Source organism: Xyrauchen texanus, chromosome 19, assembly GCF_025860055.1.
Source record: "Xyrauchen texanus isolate HMW12.3.18 chromosome 19, RBS_HiC_50CHRs, whole genome shotgun sequence".
Lineage (NCBI taxonomy): Eukaryota > Metazoa > Chordata > Actinopteri > Cypriniformes > Catostomidae > Xyrauchen > Xyrauchen texanus.
Window position 1 is genome coordinate 39,870,098 of NC_068294.1, and position 24,159 is coordinate 39,894,256.

Here is a 24,159-nt window from a genome sequence, read left to right on the forward strand (position 1 = left end):
ACGTCCATTCTGATGGCGCCCAGCTGTTTTAAAAGACAGCGTGTTTCATTCAAGCGGTGTATGTTGTATGCAGTTTTCGTATGTGTAATCTAGCATTAATTGCTTAGCCCTTTTGTGTCTTGCGATACTGTTCAGAGTCTAATGGCTTTTACGCTTAATGGGAAAGGAGTACAGGTTAGTATATCGCGATATACACTGTGCCCGTAGTATGTATAAGTGTTAGACACACTAGGGAAGAAGTGTGCGCCACTCTTTGTATTTTTGCTTTTCTTAGTTAGGGTTATCTGAGCGTCGGATGCGCTGAAGAACTCGGTTTATTTTCTACATTTTACTTTGGCAGATTAGGAGTAGATTTAGGGGTTTGTTTTGGTTATATTTGTTTTGTTCCTTTGGCGCCACTTAAGTTCTTTTCCCATCTATTTACTTATTTATTTATTGTATTGTTTTCTCATGAGTATTGTCATTATTGTACATAGCGCATTTACTGGATCTAGTGGCTTCGGCTTTTTTGTAATAAATTATCCAGTTGATTACACTTCTAACAGTTTTGTCATGTGTTCTTGTGCTGCGGCCCATTTACCAGTGGTGATATAATATCTAAATGTTGCGGTACATCCCTTAGACCTTTATTTATCGTAACAGGCTGGTTGAAGCAGGGTTTCAGCAGTTTTTTCAACATATGCAGCAACTCGCGCACCATACAAATAGTGCTCCTTATGCAAAGTGAATGAAAGACTTGACTCACAATTGATCCCAATAGAGTAGCATGTTGCTAAGCTAACAACATTATAGTACTCAGTTAAGGAAAAGATGACATTTATTGCATTTCTTGGGTAAAATAGAAAGTTTTTAAATAGTTTTTATTGATACTTTTCAGTAATTAATGTATTTTAAATATTTGTTCTTTTTTTTACAAATTTGTTTTCCACTGAGCTCAACGCAATGCACTGGAATCACGCCTATGATGCCTTTGAATTCAGCCTACTGAGGCAGCTCACTAGGTTTCGGTACAGAGTGTGTGAGTTGATGAGTGTCTGCTTGCTATTCAGATGAGGTAAATGCAACAGAATTTCAATAAAATGAATGGATATTGATACAATTACATCAACAAAAAGCGAAATGCAGCTTGCGTCAAGCTGGCATGTTCACAGCTAAATCTGATTAGTTAATCATGGCCTATTGATAATTGATAATCATGTTTTATTCTCAGTGTGGAAGAGTTGAATTGCCCCAGTCTTCCTGGAAGTAATTTTCGTTTTCATTTTCAACATGAGCGTTTCAATCACAAACCTCTGGATTCATCTCAGCAGTGCTCAGCATTTCTCAGAGTGGCTTGTGTTCTTGTTACAGGAAAGTGTGAGGTGAGACTGAGAGAAAATGGGCAGACAAAAGCTAAAGCACAATAGTACTGTGCTCAGCACTGTCTCTAGCTTGGCACAGCATGGGCTGTTTGACTGGAGGCTGAGTGACACAGAAGAAGAATGGAGGAAACATCCCCCTGCCCATCAAGTGCTAACTCTACAGTCTCTATAGAAATGCAGACAGCGACGTTTGAGGCCCATTTGTAGCTTGAACAAAGGCGATATGCGCCAACAATTCAGTTATAAAGTGTTTAGAAAGTTCTTGGATGCCTTTGTGTCACAGAAGACAACTGGTCAATGGCTCTCACTTGAAAAATTAATTAGGTTGCTAATGCATGACACTGTGAACTAAATGGGTGGTTCTATGCATTTTGCCTTTATATTCAATGTATTTAAGAGCTTAATTCTTTTTTTAAACCAATAACCCATGGACACTTCATCTCAACATGATCACACAGGAAGTCGGCATGTTGTTTCAGAGAGTTCCAGTACCCTAGGATCAAACACGTTATGCCGACTCACTGACAAGCGCCATGTTACATCAGACATGTCTGCATCGGCTCCAGTTTGGTTACCTTCCCTTCTTGAATGATCAGAAGCACGTTGCATCAGCAGTGTAGCTGGGGTTGCAAAAACATCCCAAATAATACGGAACTGTCCCATATTTGAGGGTAACCAAACTGGAGCCGATGCAAACATGTCTGATGGGAGATGACGCTTGTCAGTGAGTCGGCATAACTGTCCCATATTATACGAAATCCATACGGAATGCCATTTGTCACGTATTTTGGTGTCTCACACCCAAACTGCTGAAGATGTTTTAAAAACTGAGAGAAATGGAACTGAAACACACACCTTTCACATGAGTTGTGTGAGATACCAGCTGTTATATACAGACGCCACACATGAAGGGGCCAGGGAAAAAACCAAGCAAAATCAGTAAATGTTTTCTGGCGTGTTTTCAGTCAGAAGCAGGGGAATTTTTTCAGTCATATAGCATTCGGATAATAGTTTCTCACCATTGCGATTCCAAAACATTACTGTACATTGCATTGCATATGCTCGCTCTTGAAAAACAGCAGCACTTTACAAACAACACAGTACAGATGTTGTTAATTTTTTTTTATAAAAATCTCACATTTCCCTTGCGATAAACACTATTCAATACGAATGAATGAAACCGTAGTCCAAGTAGAAATACGCTATTTCATGTTAAGCATTTTGTCTCCCATAAAAATCCATTATAATGCATCGTTACTAAAAACAGTTCTAGGACTTGTACTGAGATAGGGTTAGAGTTTTAGTGATATATACTATTTTTAAGATATTAATCATATACTGTTTACAAACCGATGAGCCCAGTTCTAAATGGAAAGCCAGAAAGCTCTTTTTCGATTGTTTTGCTATGTAAACAAGCTCTAGGTGGACCTCTTTAATTGTAATGCAGCGTCTCATGGCTGAGCCCCGCTGGGAACAAATTGACAATTTTTTAAGCTGGAATGTCCTGTATTTGGCCGGTAGAAAATTGGCAACCCATACGCATAGGAGACATGGGTCGGAATCCACCAGGAAGTAATTGCTTTTGCATAATCAGGGACTAGCATGATTCAGAGGTTGCATTTTTCCCTCTTATATTACATTTTTATTTGACTGATAGTCAGGCTTGGTGTTTGGGTTGGAGGGTAGAGTTTATAAAATATGCATTCCTATTCACTGTATTAGTGCCTGTACAGCTGAAAACTGTTGCTTCATAACTCGCTTTTGGTGCCCCTTCGTAGACATTTCACCCACAAAAATTGAGCTCACACATGCCTATATGTGCAACAAAACTCACCTCTTTGACCACTGGGGGCAGTCTTTCGAATTTTGGCTAGAAAAGACCGATTTTAGCTAAAGAAAATTCATCCTACTGTTTCTGATTTTATATGAGATCAGTCTGCTTCTGTGGTGTTACTGTCGCTGTGAAAACATTTGATTATTTTTATTTCACAAAGACCACTTTGTCATTATAGCTAGCATATTAGAGAGCATGCGGAAGCATAAATCAGACGTAATAGTATTTTATATTTTTTATGAAAAATGCATAATTTGTACTGTCAGTGACCACAGACACCAATCAAAGGCACATATGCCATTTTTTTGAATTTTAGGCAGATTTAACAAAAATTATGATTCAGACCCAAAACAACAGAAAGGTTCAAAAACCTTCTATTGTATAATACTACATTACATTGTTGAATACATATTTTATAATTTATTAATAATGATAATTATTGTTATTATTATTACATAATTATTATAATGTTTTTTTGGCCAACAAATATTATGAAATTGAAATTATAATATATATATTTATATAATATACAATATAATTTAATATACATTGCATTTTAATATATTATTATAATTTTTTTATTATTTTCTTTTAATTTATAAAATGCATAATTGCTCTGACATGGTTTGCAACACTAACCTAGAATGACCCAAATTCTTTATTCAGTATATTTTTCTATCAGCCTGCATCTGTGGGCCTGGCATCCACTAAGGGAACATTTGTTACTTTGTCACTTCACTTACCCTAGTCTTTTGTCAAACATGGCTTTCTACCCAGATTTCACAGTTAATGGTTGTTTTTATGCTCTATTCCAACTGCAGGGACTTGTAAGCAGAAAACCCCGACTGCTTGTAAGCACCATGAAGCGGAAAGAAGAATTTTGTTGTGGGGAATGATGCATGCTGTTGACATTAAGCGGCACAAGCTCAACATAATGTATATGTATATCCAGCTCTTGGTTCCATATTTACATGCTTCTGACTCTGGTAAAAATGTACAATTTAACAAAACGAGAGATGCCAAGAAGTGCAATATAGATCATCACGTAGAGAAGCTGTGAGCACATTTAACATACACCAGTCCATTTCATGTGCACCCTTTGCAGCTGCATCACAGCATGTGACTAAACCAGAGAGTTTGCTGGCTGAAAGGGAAAGTTCACATCAAAAGGAAAGTTCTGTCATGATTTATACACCCTCATGTTGTTCCGAACCCATACAATTTTCTTTCTTCTGTGGAACACAAAGGAACAATGTCAAGAAATCACTGCATGGTCACTCTATGCAATGCAATTACAATGAATGGGAACTTGAGCTTTCAAGCTTTAAAAAGGATGAAAAAGGCACCAAAAAGTATCATAAAGTTAGCCATGACCTGTGTCTATATTCCAATTCTTTTGAAGCCATATGGTAGCTTTGTGTGAGATATAGACACTATAGATAACACATTAGAGAAGTTGCAGTTTGTGAACAAATCGTTACTGTGACTCTTTTCAATGAATCGTTTGAAATGGTTCAAAAACAAATCTCAATGATTTGTTCACTAAGAAGACATTTCTATTTCTGTGTTGAACTCTCATTAATGCACCAAGGAGAGTTAGGTCGTTACAACTTAAAATTCGGCCTGTTCCTTACATTGATCTATCGTACGACTTGGCTAAGAACAGGGGCGGAGCCAGGTGTTTTTCAAAGAGGTGGCCAGGCAGGGGCAAGCGATCGGTCTGTGGTGGCACAGAAATGTTCGGGCAGCATTTTTATATTGTCGGACTGTGGTTGATTGGATACAATGACACCCGGGATGGAGAGGTTTGGCGACCTTGGTGTTCACAGGGGTCAAGTTTGTACATTTGTACAGAGATGATTTCACCTCTAAAGAACTAAATTGTGCCAAAAACTTACCATAGAAATGACTAAATTAGCAATTGCGAGTGGGGTGGCCAATGAGGTGGCCAGGCTTTGGTTCATGGTGGCCACTACCAACCCTGGCCACCCCCAAGCTCCGCCACTGGCTAAGAAGCCTTAGAATATATAGCATGAGTCATATAGACTACATCAGTGAAACACTTCTGGTGCTTTTGCATCTTTTTTTTAAGCTTGAAAGCTCCAATACCCACTTTTTGTAATTGCGTGGAAAAGGGAGAACAGAACATTTTTTTAAAATATACAGGTTTGGAATGACATGAAAGAAATTTCATTTTTGAGTGAACTACTCCTTTAAGATGAAAGTCATGATTTGTGCATTTGTGAGATTGTGATGTTAATTATCTTGACATCTAATCCGTTGCTCTTTACAAGCCAACTGCTAAGCAGTATTAAGTATAATCCGGTCCTTACAATAGTGCCACAAAAAAGAGCAAATCAATGGGCCTGTAATATCAAAAACTCCACACAACCACATCACTAGTTCGTCAAACTGATTCTATAATGTCAGTCGAATTGGAAAGCCATTAGATGAGTGACTGCAAGATGATGTAGTATTTGTCAGGTAATAAATACTGTTAACATAATAGAATTTCTGGGAAGAAGCTTTTAAATTGGCAGAGAGGATGCAGAGGTCACACAGTTCCACTGTAGAGGATTATTTTATGGACAAATGTCAGTGTGTTTTCAAAGGATAGACTCATGAATATTGGGATGGTTTCATGTATTCATATCAAACTAAGTTAAAATCCCCATGAAATCCAAATTTGGAGTTATTTTTTGTCCATGTCTGTAAGCTTTGCTACCTGTATTGCAAAATAACCTTTTTAGCAGGAATTTGAATGTAACATTTTACAGTATACTTGCAGTCTATTGTCCATTTACAGCCTCCACCTAGCAAATCATGGTTTGTTGGTGGGTTGTTTATTTCCTTTCCCAATCATCAATTGGTTACAAAGGAAGTTTATTGATTTGACAGTTTTGCCAGGCTGTAAAACGTAAACTAAAGAATACTGGATATTTAAAATATGTTTCACACTGGCATGTTTCTTCCCCGTTCAATAGGAAAAACTTCAACACAGGAAAAAAGCACACTCGTCAAACCATTTCATGGGATCTTTCAGAGTTTAACTGAGAAAGTCTGCCTCAAGTTATTACCCCATGAGGCAAAACCAGAGTTCAATGCACAAAATGTCTCCTACCCTCAAGCTAATCTGACATTTTCTGGACAGATGTTGTTCTGAAGAGTTCTTTAATATGCTTGCAGAATGTTGACTTGAGCATTCAGTCTTAAAAAATAGCCTGCAGTACTCATCCATTAGCATTCCCACTCTGTGCATCACATTTTTGGCTACCCCTTGTGTGCACTTAACAGTTAAGGAATGATTTATACATGTCAGGGTGTGTCATTTTTATTGTGAATGGTAAAAGTGGAGAAGAAGCAGCAGCAGGGCCAATCAATTCTTCTCAGTAACAGCGCTTGTCAAATTAGATTTGTGTTGTTAGAGCTAATTACAAGCAGTCCTCATACAGATCTATAATGCTTTGTGCTCTGGGCAGAATTGAGCAGGAAAGGGGGGTGGATGGAGGTAGGAGGTGCTGTTGGGGATGTGGTCACCTGTGGCCACACTGATCAACTGAATAGAGGCATTTTGATCAATATTGCTGAGGGGTATAAATGCGCTAAGTTCCACTGTGATTCTCTCCACACACGCTCTATAAACATTTACACTCCGTAATGTAGACAACACCGCAGGCACACAAAAACAGCCATGCTCATGCTAAGTGAGTGGTATCATGTTTTGCATGTTCTCCCAATTGTTAACTGGTGGAACACAGAAATTTACATTAATTTATTTGGCATATGCTTTTATTCAAAGCGATGTACAGCGCCTGAAGGTATACATTTTAAAAGCATACAAGTTCCCTGGGAGTCAAATCCATGACCTTGGAATTGGTAGCGCCATGCTCTACAAGTTAAGCTACATTATACGTTAAGCTATATTTTTTCTGGGGCCGAAAGTTAGAAAAGTCTAAGTGATGTAACTGTCCAGAGACACTAGAATAAATAAACAAATTAATTAAATTAAAACTTGACAACTATTGTACCCCATACATTGCTCCAATTGCCCAGGTGTCATATATGTTATCAGTTAAAGTTTGATTTATGATTGTTAATCTGTCCCATTACTTTTGGTCCCTTAAAAAGTGGGAGGCACATATACAAACTGTTGTAATTCCTACACTGTTCACCTGATTTGGATGTAAATACCCTCAAATTAAAGCTGAAAGTCTGCAGTTAAAGCACATCGTGTTCATTTCATTTCAAATCCATTGTGGTGGTGTATAGAGCCAAAAAGATTAGAATTGTGTCGATGTCCCAATATTTATGGACCTGACTGTATTATCAGTGAGGGTAAGCACTTACCCAGTTTTGGCAAAGTTTGTCCAATAGGTCATGACGACAGCACTAAGCATGACATCATTTTTGGAGAAGTTGCAGGGGAAAAGGTCGGTCGGGCCAATCATGGGGATACCAAAGACGTAGGGCACCTCATCGCCGTGGGCTGCATCTGACCAGGCGGGCTTCATCAAGCTTTGGCAGTGGTGGTAGAAGGCGTAGAAGTAAGTGGGAGAACCGTACCGGGCATGAAGATCTGCTGTCACCACTGAGGGCTCCACCCACTGATGATCGGTAAAAAGTGCCACCAGAGTCTTACGTCGTGTTTCAGGGTTATCTCTATCTGCCCAGTCTGTGTACATGAACTTAATGGTCTCTCGAAGTGTATCCTTCCCCTCTGGGTAGCCATATAAACTATCCACGAAGTCTGAGACTGAGAAGTCAAAATCGTTGCCTGAGACCCCATCTTCAGAATCCACAACGTTCTCCACAAAGCGCAGACCCTCGCCTTGGTTAACACCCAGCATGATGTCGTAGTTTAGGAACTCGCCCTGCTCCATGAGTATCTCAGGGTCATCAGGAATGACATCACCATCAATGACTGGCCCGAAGGCTACATGGTATCTCACCGGCTGGATGTCTTGTTCCACCAATTCTCGAGCGCTCTTCTTTCTCAGACAGTCCACCATGTCTAGAGTGTCCAGCACATTACAGCCCACTTTCTCTGCCAGAAGCCTTGTGTACTTCACCGGCTGGTAGTTGACAGCCCAGCTGGACAACGCCGATCCGCTCTGGATTATGGCACGATGAAACAGTCCTGCAGCAATAGGGAAGAAAACATTTCTTTTAGACAAGGCTCAGCACCAAGATGCAATGATTAAAGAAGTCATATTTAAAACACGTGACAAGCCTTCTGTTTTTATTCAACACTACATATGCATTTATGCTTTTGGTAGATTATTTTATCCAATGCGACTTACAGTGCATTGAAGTACATTTTTATCAATACATGCCTTCACCCGAGGATTGAACTCATGACCTTGGTGTTGCTAGTGCTGTGCCCTACCAGTTAAGCTAGAGCAGGGGTGGGAAACCTTATTTCCATTAAGGGTCATTTGAGTATTTACAAAATTATTCACGGGCCATACGATTGCTTGCAATTTCTAATTGTGGGTTGAAATGAATGTATGCATTCCATTATGTGCTAACATCCCAAACATGCTAAAAGGTCTGTCTATTATACAATATTTTGTGTTGTAATTTTTTTTCTGGTTAATTGAATCAAGGCAATTTTTTGCTTTTCAAATTATTTCTTAAATGTCCTCGCGGGCCGGGTAAAATGGTCGTGCGGGCATTATAAGGCCCTGAGGCCTGACGTTCTCCACCCCTGAGCTAGAGGAACACCAAAAAGCAAGATGTTGAACTAGTGTGAGCTTCAAAGAGATAGTTGGCCCAAAAATGGAAATTCCACTGTTATTTACAAACCCTAAAGTCACTTCAAACCCATTTGACTTTCTTTCTTCCATGGAACACAAAAGGTGAATTACAAGTCTTCAAAGGGTTTACTTGTCAAATAATGAGAGTGAATAGCGACTCCAGTCTGTCAAGCTCGAAAAAGGACAAAAAGCACAATAAAACCATAATCGAATCAATCGATACAAAATAGGCACTTTATTACAAGTCTTCTGAACTGACATAATCACTCTGTGATCAAATATCATTGACTCTCATCGCATATCATAACCAAACGTCATGGCACAAGAACCAAGGAGATTTGATGTTATCAGCGTAGCAGCCATGTTTTTTTTATGCTTTATCAATTATTTGATTTGAGAGTGAATAACAACTTAAATTTCATTCTTTTCAAACCACAAAGTGATCATATTGCTTTAGAAGACTTGGTGTACAGCGCACAAGTCATATTGATTACATTTAATCAGAGGCGGGTAGTAATATGCTACATTAACTCATAAAAACATTTACTTTGAGTATGTATTATAGTGGGTACTTTTCACTCTTACTCAAGTAAATGTCTGATGAAAATGTTTTACTTTTACTTTGTTACAATGGGTAGCGTTCCTGTCATCACATTACTGGTTTTAATTTTATAAGTGTTAATAAATGAGTAATTTATTGAGATTTTTGAATGGGACTCAGAGGAACTTCACAGGTGCATGCTGTCACTAGAGTCGCGTACAACACTACAGAAGCAAGCGAGCAAAACAAACATTTCTTCACTCCACACAACATTTTACACCAAAACAAGGAGGGGGCTGTTCGCTGTTCTTTTCTGCATATCGTGGCATCGTTTTTTGGTCTGTTCTGCATAACGTGACGGCCCATTCAGTACCTTTCGCGGCCGACCTACCGGTCCGCTCGGTTCTCCCGATCACCATTCCGCCCCTGAACGCCCAAAAGTGTGTAGGCCCACTGGGAAAATTCCCAGTATACCAGATTACCAGTACAGCCCTGGAGCTGCAACATATTAGTGCAGACTGTATAAATCCTTGTAAACATCCGCATTAAGTGTTCGCGATTATGAGCATTTCTGCATGTGCAAAGTTGGCGCGTAAATAGCGCTTGACAGATGCGGGCAGCTTTGTCTTATGCAAAACAAATGAAGCCTTTTTACTAATAAATCTCCACTTTCGTATTCTTCTTCTTGTGTTTTTGGTGATTCAATTCTTTGTGCATATCACCACCTACTGGGCACGGAGGAGAATTAATAGTAAAAATAGTAATAAACTTTATATATTATACATTTATAGATATTTATCTCTTTCTCACCCACACCTATCATATTGCTTCTGAAAATCACTGAGTCATATTAATTAATTTTATGCTGCCTCTATGTGCTTTTTGGAGCTTCAAAGTTCTGGTCACCATTCACTTGAATTGTGTGGACCTACAGAGCTGAGATATTCTTCTAAAAATCTTAATTTGTGTTCTGCAGAAGAAAGAAAGTCATACACATCTGGGATGGCATGAAGCTGAGAAAATTAGAGCATTTACATTTTTGGGTGAACTATCCCTTTAATTTGATGCATGGAAGAAAGAAGTCATATGGGTTTGGAACAACATGGTGGTGAATGATGACAGTTTTCATTGATTATTAATAGTATTATTATTATTGTTAATCATTCTGTAATGCATGTTAAATGTGTATCACGTACTGGAATATAGGAGAGTAAACATCCATTATGTTATATGTGAATATAGCTAGTTACTCACTACTTAAGAATTATTTTTATTGCATACTTTCTTACTCAAGTAATTTTTGACATTATTAATTTTACTTCTAACTTGAGTAATTTTTTTTAAAGTAATTGTACTTTTACTTGAGTAATGTTTTGGCTACTCTTTCCACCTCTGCTTTTAATATGGTTTTATGTTTTTTTTTTTTTTCTTTTTCAAGCTTGACAGACTGGAGTCACTATTTACTCTTTATTCAGTCATTATATGGCAAATAAACCAGGTAAAGACGGAAAAAAGAAAGCCATATGTTTCCGAAGTGGGTAAATACACAATAATTACTTATATTACTTATAATTACTAAATAATTACTCAAATAATTACTCAATATTGACAGAATTTTCATTTTCGGGTAAACTTATTCATAACCTGTTTTGGTCTAAATACTCAAGAGTTTGTTTGCATTGATCACAGATAATCACTTCTGTCAATGCAAATGCAGAAGGGAGATTATGATTAAACCTAATCCTTACACAAACATAGGCACAGATGGCCATGGGGCTGAGAAATGGACCATAATTTCACCCACTCCACTGCTACGTTCATGTTCACAGCTATGATCTACACCCACATTTGTGTCAAGACCAGATGCATATCTGGATGTGCTGAGATGGACGTTTTAATGTTCGCATGTCAGCTGTCGAACACGCTTGATGGATCTTTTGCTTTCTAACCGCAGATCACTGATAAGCAGTTGCAAACGCAATCTAATTCTTCTTCTGCACTTACACACCTACTCATTCTCCAACCAAAATCCAATGGTTCTCGGCTTGGCAGTGCGGAGGTAGCATTCGAACCACACGCTTCCCTGCAGCGAGAACCGTTTTGGCTTTACTCCCATCCAAATGGCCACTCAGTATTACTATTACCACATCACTGCAGTGAAAGCAATCATAGCTAGTTGCTCCATGTGCAATATTTTACAATACTGAAGGGAATCTAGAAATACCCAGTTGAGCCTGTATGCACATACTCCTGTTCAATTACTATGAATGCAATGAAAAGTGAGATATAGCTGGGCTGCTGCATATTTGGGGGACCAGAATCACATGTAGGGATGGGAATCTCCTTTATGGTTCCATTAAAGATTGAGGAATAAATATTTGGAAATAAGTAATGCAATTCTTATTGGACTTACAGTCTTCAGCAACCTGTTACCAAGTAATGAGATCATTTCAGATATAAATTGAACAGATTATTGCAAAAGGTGTTTTAACACAGACTTTTTATTTAAGATATTTTAATTATTTATTAACTTTCATATCAACAACAATACAGTAATTACACTGATTTATGTCTCCTGAGCCTCAATTGCACAGTAACAGTTCTTGATTCAATTCTTGTGATTCAGTAAGATTTTGTTTCACTATAAAGAATCGACTCATGAGTGCCATTCGTTTGGGATTCGATTCAAAAGACTCATTTGTTCGGGTATTGGGCTACACTGGTCGCATTGTGGATTTCAAAGAACTGGCTCATAGCGGTAATTTGTTTGGAAATCGGACTACACAGGTCGTGCTCTATGTTTTGCTGAGTAGATTCAAAATAATTGACTCATAAGACTTGGTTGGGTACTGGACTTCTGGTATTTCAATAGTGGAGCTGCAGTGCCACAGAACGGAATGACAGGAAACACAGTCAGATTATTTTAGTATGGTGTTCCCTATGCATCGTTGAAACATGCAAGTTTGAGAACCGATAGTTGAAAGTCATAAAAATCATTCAGTTTCTGTATTAAGAAAGAAAAAAGAAGGGAAAATTCCCAACTCTAATCGCATTGCCCAAAAAAGTTATTTTTCTTTTTTGCTTGTGCTAGCGATGCGTTCCGCTTTCTGCCTCAACGTCCTCCAGGCACTTTCTTACCTGACTACACAATTGATCCACAGCTTGCTTTTTCTTTGTTGGCTCAGTGCACACTAAGGAAATTTACCCAGTACTTAGCTCTTCTCATTTCCACAAAGATAACTTTCCAGAGACCAGGCAATGAAGAGAAATTGAGGCAGGGCTCGCACTTTGCAGATGGGCAGACTGTGATTTTCCAAACCAACTAACCTGCGTAACCTTTTATTTTCGCAATTGCTCTTCTGCTAAGGAGGTTGGGGAGAATGTCTGGTGGTGTGCTCTCAGATACAGTGCTCGTATATAGTTAACACCTCTGACAAATGTGTATATGTGCATTTGTCAGAGAGAAAGAGTGAAAAAGCCAGGCGCTCCACTGCAGGAGTTCAGGACAGGACAGTGGCCAGACTCCCAGGGTGAGACAGCAGATGTCAAGGATATCGACTCTCTCTTCGAAGCATTCACAGGGTGGCTCAGGGATGAAAGATGCCCACCTGGGGCTCTGGAAGGCAAGACTCTATCTCTGCCCTTCCACTCACTCTAATGGCCCAGCTTTCAGCTCTTTGTGGATAACACACAGTATTAGGCCAGTGAAATACTCTACCCAAGTAAACGAAAACATGCCAATACATTGCAAGTGCCAACATTCTGCCTAACCTCGCTTTTTGTGTTCCACGGAAGGAAGAAATGTATGCAGGTTTGGAACAACTTTTACATGCATATGTGCTTTACTGTGGCAGTGATGAGCTTCAGTTCTCAAGAGGGAGATACATTTACCTTCAAATATCTGTGACATTAAAGTGGATGTGTTATTATTTAGGTAGCTAGCTTTAAGTATGTTGAGAGTTTAACTAACCAAGTAGTTCAACAAGATTCTCTTCAAACTGTGCTTCACCGTGGCAGTGGTTGACCTATCTGACGCTAATGCCCGCTATTGCGCTACGGTAAAGCAACGTGTACTTACTATGGGTGTAGAGGTTAAAATGTCTGGCGACTCGCACAGTTTCACTCAGTCAATACATATTTGTTTATTGTTAAACTCATTTTTGCATCCGTATGCAGTTTCTTTTCTTCACCCTCTAACATTACAGTGATTCAGTGATACCAAAGTTCTTTTCAAGGTAAGTCAATCCACTATGTGGCTATTTTGGGAACACAGCTGGGCAGCTGTTTTCTATGGATTCTATCTACTTGATTAGGGAAAGGGTCAAATCTCCAAAATGGTTGGTCAAGACTGCGATCAAATAACTTATTTCAAATTATCAGTTAAATCTGACAATTGTATCATAAATTGTGCTTCTTTAGCTCAGATCAAAGGGAAAAAACCGCTATTTTCCAGTTTAAGCACATGCGTGTTCTCAAGTTGACTGACAGGCGATGTCTGTATCTAAAAGTTGATTGGCTCTTTTACCTGTAAGGAGGGACTTCCTTCTCAACATCCACCATATTATGTGTTAAAATTTCTCCCATTAATTTTAATACAGCTGCTAAGACTTTGATGATACAGAGAATTAACGTATTTATGTTGGCTTGATACTGTTATTCTACTGACTTGTTTAGGCTTTTTCCAAAATCCCTCAACAAAGATAAATATGATCAATTGTTACTTCTAAACTTTCAATCTAGATTCTCCAAGCTTGGTACAGACCTTCAGACTGTTCTGACTTGGGTTGCAATGACTTTTCTAACTGAGCGGAATTACAGTTTTTGTGCAGCGAACTCACAAATTGGAAAAATCCCATAGTCTTTTGACCGACAGTTCAAATCCAACCATCCATCCATCCATCCATCCATCCATCCATCCATCCATCCATCCATCCATCCATCCATCCATTCATCCATCCATCCATCTATTCAACCATCCATCCATCCATCCGTCTATAACTTTCCACCATCCATCCATCCATCTATAACTTTCCACCATCCATCCGTCCATCTAATAATTCTTCGAAATAGACCACAAACAAATCATACACATTTAATATACATTTTTGCAGAGACTTTGTCAGATATGAGATGAACTTCACAAATGAACTGAACAATGGATGGCAAACGTCAAATATGTTTTTTTTGTTTTACGCAAATTGTTTCACTCCTAGTACTCACGTTGCATTACTGTTCTCTGACATATTTCGGAAGGCAACGATGCATGAAATCACCTTGCATAACTACAAGTGTCTATATTCACATACTTGCGTATTTTTCAGGTCTTATCCTACCAGTCCTTACACCACAGTTTCGCAAACTAGTTCATTCGATGGCTAGACCAAACAAATGTGGTGGAAAAAATGCCAATAATATTTGATGTTTGATTGTACTGTTGACATGGTACATGCAGGGTAGAGAAACATGTATTGTATTCATTGCAATCTGGGCCACAAAAGCTGTCAGACTGCTAATAAATATGCAACAATTTCATCCCACTGGCTGACCCTAGAACAGCATATGGGTCACCACAGTAGTCCAGTGATTCATGCACTGGATTGAAGACATTATTTAAGGTGAAGGTCAACACCGACAGGTACTGTATTCCAGGTTCATGTGCTGACTGAAGTGATGTTTGGAATAGCATGCTACCATCCTACTATTTCTGCAGTATGCTATTCTGAACATATAGTGTGTGTGTGTGTGTGTGTTTTAAAGCTGATTGTGCTCTTGTTTATTTTAGTAAAAAAGCTAGCAGTGCAATTAATTTTGAGCTTAGGTTTTATAAGTTCTGTACACATAATTTTTATTGTCATAGCTGTGGAAATTAGTTTTATTCCAGTGGTTATCAACTGATGGGTCGTTCCTCAAAAAAAACAAAAAACAATTCTGTTCTGATAGGGCCATAAACAGCAGGGAAAACAATGCTAAATACAAATAATTAAATGCAACTAACCATATAATTATGCATGGTTAGTATAGCAAACTAAAAAGGCTTAGCAACTTTTAAAAGCAACAATTCTTCTTTTGCTGTTGACATCAAAGGCTGTGCATCCAATCAAAGTCAAGAGTATTTTGGCACAAATTTCATTTCATTTCGTTGACGCAAGTCAATTTCAGCCTCATTTCAATTCCTCAAAAAACATGAGCAAAACTCTGCAAGGGGGAAAAAAAACATACAGCCCAGATGACTAATGTGGGTAAATCTACTAAATGTGTTTTGTGTTGTGAATTATTGGCTACTAAAATGGTCAGTTTTCCTACTCAGCATTTGTCATGCAAATCATTTTGAATGCACTTGGGCCAATGCATGTCATGGTAATATTATTAATTTTTAATTTTTGAATGATAAACAATGATCATGCAAAAATGATCATCAATTAGCATTTGTACCATTGGGTCACCACTTCATGTCCTACATAAAATCTGGGTCCTGAAGCAAGTCCAGTTGAGAATCACTGGCTGTGTCTCATTTTGAAGGCCGTGCATGCATCCTCCAAATTCCCGTGAAAGAAGGTCGCATTCGAAGGCTGCATTCGAAGTGTCCCACCCACTATTCTGAAAAGAGACAGCCTCGATGACGTATGCGGCCGACAAATACGACCACCGGATGACGCATCGTTCCAAACGAGACACAGCCGCTATTTAATTCCAGCAAGTAGACAGTTTGTTGTAGATCTGCCGCCAAACACATTTCCAAACATATTTCAATGCATCTAATTAGGATTCCCTGGTGTTGTCGATGACCTAGCGTGTTAGCATGATCTATCAAATGTGTGAGCCCAGTAGGGGCCATTGATAAAGGCAGTTCTATCTAACTACACTTAACGTCAGACCACTTGAACTACGATCAGTCTGTGAGAGGCACTGATGGCATATTGAGGTCATGGTGAATTATGACAGGAGTTGGGAGGTAATCACTCATTTGGCCTCGCTAAAACACCGCTGCTTTGCTGTGTTTTTCGACCTAAGTTGCCACCGCTCTCAAGATGCTGGTGAAATGGCTGCACTGAACATGATTCGGCTGGTGTGAGCAGGGGATAATTTACTCCAGGTACAAACCAGTGACCAGTGACCTTGTGCCATGACAAGCACCTGGTCAATTTGAAGCTATTTTAGAAGCAACGATAACAGCCAACACTTTCAAATTCATGACTGTACTTGTGAGACAGGTCACACAAAATTCAGTAACTTCTGAGAATGAACTACATCCAAATCATATGGAAAATGAGGATAAGGAAATTATGTAGGTATTCTGTTTCATAGTACTCACGTCATAATGATGATCCTCAAAATGTTTTAACTCTAATGACTCTAATAGACCCCTAGCCCTAAGTTTTAAGCTTATACTGCATTTTTTGTTCAAAATACATAAATGATACCCCAAATTTAGCGACTTGCTATATAGAGGTGTTCTCTTACCTTCATAAGAGATCATACTTATATTTTTTCACCTGGCAGAAAATAAATTGGGTAATATCAAACTCCATAGATATACACCCTAGATCACCCTACAATTACATACAGTAGCAACGCACTCAGACAGCCTAAGCAAACCACTGAGCCACGCCCTGGCAACCATTCACCTTTCCTTCCTAAAAGGTGCAAATCTAGTTGAAGCTTAACACTGTATTTCTGCTTGTGTATAGATCTGCAAGGCTACCTTTCGCTTGTACAATGTCAAAGTGTCAATGTCAGTGGTGTTAAACTAATGCAAAAATTAACCCATGTGATTTTAAAATACTATCGCATCATACACTGGCGGCCAGAAGTTAGGAATAATGTACAGATTTAGCACTTATGGAAAGAAATAGGTACTTTTATTTACCAAAATGGCATTCAACTGATCACAATATATAGTTAGGACATTAATAACGTGAACATTTTAATTTGAAAAAAGAAAAATGTCAGAACTTCAACTACTTCAAAGAGTTCTCATCAAAAAATCCTCCACGTGCAGCAATGACAGATTTGCAGTTCCTTGTCATTCTAGCTGACAGTTTGTCCAGATACTCCACACTTCCACATCTATGGCAAGTGCTACAGGCTGGTTTGTCGGGCACTTTCTCATGCACCTTACACTCTAGCTGATCCCACAAAAGCTCAATGGGTTTAAGATCCATAACACTCTTTTCCAATGATCTGTTGTCCAATGTCTGTGTTTCTTTGTGCACTCTAAACTTTTCTTTTTGTTTTTCTGTTTCAAAAGTGGCTTTTTCTTTGCAATTCTTCCCATAAGACCTGCACCCCTGAGTCTTCTCTTTACTGTTGTACATGAAACTGGTGTTGAGCGGGTAGAATTCAATGAAGCTGTCAGTGGAGGACATGTGAGGCGTCTATTTCTCAAACTAGAGACTCTGATGTACTTATCCTCTTGTTTAGTTGTACATCTGGTCTTCCACATCTCTTTCTGTCCTTGTTAGAGCCAGTTGTCCTTTGTCTTTGAAGACTGTAGTTACACCTTTGTTTCAAATCAAGCTTTGTATAGCCTTCATTCCTCAAAACAATGTTTCCAGAGAAAGCTGTTTTTTTTGTTGCCATTTTTGACCTACTATTGACCTTAAGACATGCCAGTCTATTGCACACTGTGGCAACTCAAAAACAAACACAAAGACAATGTTCAGCTTCATTTAATGAACCAAATATCTTTCAACTGTGTTTGATATAATGGCAAGTGATTTTCTAGAACCAAATTAGCAATTTAGCATGATTACTCAAGGATAAGGTGTTGGAGTGATGGCTCCTGTTTATGTGGTCTTGATTTGATCAAAAATGAATTTTTTCAAATAGTGATGGTGCTGATTTTTACATCCGTAATGTCCTGACTATACTTTTTCATCAGTTGATTGCCTCTTTGGTGAATTAAAGTACCAATTTCCTTCTGAAATAGCAAAATCTGTACATTATTCCAAACTTTTGTCCACCAGTGTATATCAGTCCATCCATCCATACAGCCATCCATCCATCCACCTTCCATCAATCCACATACAAATCTATATACCATCCATCCTTCCATATACTCAACCATATACCATCAATCCATATACTCAACCATATACCATCCATCCATCCATCCATCCATCCATCCAAAAAGGGGTTAACTATTGCTCTTTCTCAAAATTGTAGGTGCTCATCCATCCATCTTTACATCCATCCATTCATATAAAAAAAGGGGTTAACTATTGCTCCTTTTTAAAATTGCAGGGGCTCATCATAAACCCTATTCTCATCTCCAGTAGTCGTCACACACACACACACTGATTAAGTCTTTTAGCCTGTCTGTGCTCTGGGCTCATTCTCTTGAGCGCAGCTCTAAATCCCTCCCAACCATCAAATCCCCTCTCTCTCTCTCAAGCTGCCATAAAGCGGGGGATCCCTCCATGGGACAGCCTCTGGTTCTGCCTATCATGTCATTACTGCTCCCTTCTCTTCTTTCATTGTCCCACTCCAACCCATCGACAGATTTGACATGAAATCAGCCTACAGAGCAACACTAGAGTCTTCTGTCACAACGCCACACCAGAAAGACATGGGCAATCCTACAAATGCTAATTCCTCTTTAATCGCACTTATTTCTATGACTCAGATACGTCTGTCTCCATAGCTACAACACAGGCCAACAATGCGAGCAAGGTAGTAGCTGACGTTTTGCGGAGTTCATTTTCCGAGGCAGCCAACTGATGCCTGAAATGCAGCAAATTTCCTCCAGGGTTCAGACCATTTCTGAAATACCATAATGTTCTTGCGTTTCTCACTATAGCAAGTTGCTATAGATTATGCTGGCTGGCTGGCTGTGAATCAATTCCATTGCAATCACAAGGGCCAAATAGCATTTAACCCATTGTATGAGCATTGGAGCATTACAGAATATTACAATCTCATTGGGGATCTGGGCAGGGGGAGCGTGTGAAATTCGTTGGGGGATTATGCAGCGTCAGATGCCGTGTGCTATCAGCAGACAATCAAACACATTTGAACATGACATCAGATGCTTCAAACAGGTCACTAAACACTTGCTACTGCCGGATAAACCCAAACAGAGATATCTGCTCAGAGTGTGCTACCTATTACACATCATACATCAGCAAGAGAAAACAATACAAAACACAGATTGGCCCATGTATTTTCCAACAATTGTAATTAGATACAACATCTTAAATAGCTTCAGAGACTTAATGGATTTATCAATTATGTATCAACTATGTCTCAGATGTTTTCCTAAATTGTAATAAAAACAGACACAAATGAGACAATTGTTGACATACAGTAAGTTTATGTGGACAGCATTAATCTTTTCATTTTTGAAGAATTGTTTGACTTTTGAAATTTGATATTTTGGCAAATTAACATGAAACATGTTATGCAGCCCATTTTACTTACATATTCTGATATATTTTAGAATGAAACAGTTTTCTTCAATGGAAAACTTCATCCATCGGAAAGCGATTGAATTGTGAAAAGTGGACTCTATATGACAGGGGAGGGATTGAAAAATATGACGGATTGGTGAATCCTGTCGAAAAAGAAGCCATGAGCTCAGAGGTATTGCATTTAGATAAAAGATTATGAAGAAAACCTTTTTTCAGAGGGAAAATGGTGCATTGATTAATCGTTTACAGTAAGACCAGGATCACATACTGAAAATGTAAACATACTGTAGTCCATTTTCATTCAAAAATCTAATTTAATCTCATTAGCCATGTTTCAACTGTCAGGCCAAATGAGGGCAAGCTTGTGTGTGCCAGGGCCAATTGGGTTCCCACTGTCACTTCCGGGGCTTCATCGTGCTCCTATGGGCTTCCTCAGGGTCAACTGCCAATGGCCTTTGGCCCGCAGATTACCCTTGGTTCAAAGAAGGTCAACTGGGGATTGAGGCAGGGTCAATGTCAAAGGTGGAGTTAAGCTGGTTCAGGTGAAAGGGTCAGACCCAAGATACTCATTTGCCAATTTTTCATATCTATCTACCAGCTTAACTCAACAGATCAACGTATAATGGAGAATCGTCAGAACTGGTTAGTAGACGAAATCAGCACTCTTCTGAATATTTGGGCTGATGAAAATGTGCAACATCGATGGCGTCTGGTGAAACGAAGACGTGATTAAAAATACATTGTCACCAAACTTGCCAAGCTGTGTATCCAGTGCACAATGGTACAGGTTCGAGAAAAATTACAAAAATTGCAGGCACAGTACAAATCCGTGTTCATTTCAAGGACTAGCTAGTCTCCAGAATGCCACTCATTTGGCCTTAGGCTTGGCGCATTATAATTACAAAACATAAAAGGTATAAGAAAATATGTTTTCTTCAAATCCTTGTAAATGAGCAAAGAAAGGCATCATAAAACATAAAAACCACACAAATTTACAGCCTTTGTTAATTTGTTAGCCTCGAATATTCCTTAACATCGTGAACTGTGCGTCAACATTTCTTCTATAATTCAAATAAGCTTTACAGATTATAAGTACAGTGCACTATCCACAATTCCTCTGTGGTTCATTTTAAAATAGACCTTGATTTTAATTGCTTTCAGGGTAGTGTATGCAGAGGCCATTTGGAGTAAAGGCATGTTTGCAAGTGCTTTACCGCTGCAGCTGTTAGGGCCGGTGTGAGCAGTTCTGTGTGCACAGAGAGAGAGAGAGAAAAAAAAGTGGAGCAACCGACCTGGGGCCGAACAAAGAGAGAGACAGAGCCAGAGAGTGTGGTGTCCAGATAAGGAGTTATTCATGAAAGTGAGAGAGGTCTGCTAAGAATGACCCAATCGACAGGTTTTGGCTCGAGGAATCGATGCGTATTACCCATCGCGTGTGATACCTCCCACTAATCACCCCATGACATCGGTGGTCAATAGCGTGGCCTCCTCGGTCACCCGGCAAGACCCCTTCACATTCATACGTGGCAGTGTTTTAATCACCAGTCCTGTTAATCTAATTTCTTCCCCGTTACTCATTCTCCATCTGTTGTTGTCTAACGATTCTGTCTGCTTCCTCTCCTCAGTCAAAATCTCTCTTTTCACACCCTTATCTGAAGATTTTACTTTCACTAACTTGTGTTGTGCAAGCCACTGTAAAACTACCAGCCTGGTATCGCATTACTATACCTACTGTTCATTTTAGCTGAATTGTTAACATGTATCACAGCAGTTTCCTGGTGAAATGAACACTAGAGGCACTACAACAACAATGATGATTAAAACAATCACAAGTAAAATGTAAGATTATCAGCTCATAAACACTTAATTTTCACCCTGTTTGGTCTCACAAGGCTATCTTATGACATCTAAACACATTTACTATGGCTACTATAAAACGTATACTATGACTTATAAGGTGATACATTTGAATGATTATATTGCATAACTAACTACATTTACAGTACAAGCTTGTATAAGAGCAATTGAATTTCACAGTAGCTCAACTAATAGAGCAATCACTTTGCAATGCAAAGGACCCAGGTACAAGTTAGGATACGTGTAAGGAATATTCCGGAGATCAGGATGGAAACTACTCATAATTTAAAGCTAAAGTGAGTTATTTTTGTGCCACTAGAATCACCAGATGGAATAGTAAAAATAATAAATATTTGATCAAATAAGTAATGATCAAACAATTAATGATTAAACTGGTTGCCCAAAAATTCCCTGTCTGCCAAACAATTAGTCTCGCCCCAAACCGACGCCATTGGTTGAGCCAATGTTGTGGTGTTGGGCTGGTCGGGATTCTCAAACAAAAAATGATTTTCTTAATTATTATTTTTGTCTTGTTTCCCAGTAAAAATATCTAAATATTCTTAAAACAAGATATATTTACTTGACAAGCAAAATGATATAAGATATTACGTCATTTTCAGAGAAATCTGACAAAATGTATTAAACTTTTTACTTAAAACAAGAAAAAAAATGATCTGCCCCTGAAAAATTCCCTTTGAAATCAGTTTATCTTACCCATAAACTGGCAAATAGTTTTTTTTTCTTGTTTTAAGAATAAACCTCACTGAATTTAGTTAGATTTCTATGAAAACATGACAAAAGATCTTTTGTCTTGTTTTAAGAATGTGTACTTATAGTTACAGCGTAGTTGTCTCTACATTTTAAACTGGGATAGGAGCAGGGCTGGACTGGTAATCTGGCATACCGGGCATTTTCCCGGTGGGCCGACACACTTTGGGGCCGATCAGGGCCGGACCGGCCATCGGGAGAACCGAGCTTGCCGTTGGGTCGACTGCGAAATGTGCCAAATGGTCGGCGATAAGCTAAAATGAGCCGCCGCGTTATGCAGAACGGACCACAAAACGGCGCTGCGATTTGCTGAAAAGGACAGCGAGTTTTGGGCCAGTTGCCATGTAAAATCCCAGGCCGATTTCCCAGTCCAGCCCTGGATAGGAGAAAGTATTTTCACATAAACAAATTACACACTTCCGCTTTAAAGTAGTTAGACTATACAGTCAAGCTACTGCAGTTGTGCTGAAAAAGTAATTTGCTACACTAACTACATCAAAGCTATTTAAGTGAACAATACCTTTTAAATAATCAACAAATTATGCAATTTTAAAAACAAAGAAGCATTTTTCTGGCACAAAACATCATGACAGCAGCCAACGTAACTACAATAGAACTAATAAAACAATTAATGCAAGCTGTTCACAAGGGACTTTATGACATTTATTAGATTACAGTTATTACAATATTATTTTCTATAAGGCTGCTTTGAAACAATGTGTTTTTTAAAAAGTGCATACATACTTTTTTAAAAGTGACCACTTTTAGTTAGTCACCACTAGTTTAGTTTTAGCTGCTCCCCAACACTGTCACTCATAGGGTCTTTCTGTGTATCTCTCTGTTTTGACTCTCTTCTTTGGCTTATGTAAGGCAGTAATAAACAGACTCCAGTGTGTGTGTGGTACATTGTTTCAGTACAGTCCAATCTGTTCAGCAATAATAACAGCAGAACTTCTCTGCCACCAGACACATTTAGCCCACACTATTGACTCTCACATGGGTTCTGGAAAGATGGGGTAATTATTTTTTATTGGGTTATCATGGTTTATCTCATATCAGTGTAAGCCTCTGCTCTATCTCATTACAACACTTGTTAGGGTTGTAATGTAGTTAGTGTGTTTTTTAATGCCTTCACTTTGAATAAGTGAATAAAATCAATTCTATATTAAGTACAAATTATTTTAGTTTACTTTTGCAGATGGAGGATACTTTTTTTTTTTATTGTTTTGTTTTTATGCATGTAAAAGTTGTTACATTTATTTACACAATGCATTTTTCATTATTTAAATAAGTGGTTTCAATGTATTGTAATTTGAATGAAAATGTTTTGAGTTATGGATAATAACTTCTGAATATTTTTGAATAAAGTATATTATTAAAAATTACATCATTATTATTTTATCTGTTTATGCATTTACACGTTGTTAAATTTATTTAAATATTAAATATTTTAACAATTTAAATAATTTAATAAAATGCACTATAATTTCAAATAAAAATACATTGCTTTATGCATAATTCATTCTTAATATTTTAAATAAAGCATCTTATTAAAAATTTAATTATCATTATCTTTACTATTAATTTTACTATTATTATTTTCATATTTATATAGAATTTATAAAATGTTATA

General features: G+C 38.3%; 1 protein-coding gene across 1 annotated transcript in view; it reads right to left on the reverse strand.

Annotated features, from left to right (window-relative positions):
* Positions 1–24,159, reverse strand: part of nlgn3a (neuroligin 3a) — a 252,206-nt gene that overhangs the window by 25,879 nt on the left and 202,168 nt on the right. The window contains exon 5 of the mRNA XM_052150107.1: positions 7,543–8,332. Coding sequence (XP_052006067.1) covers positions 7,543–8,332 — 790 coding nt within the window. The remainder of the gene's footprint in view (positions 1–7,542; positions 8,333–24,159) is intronic.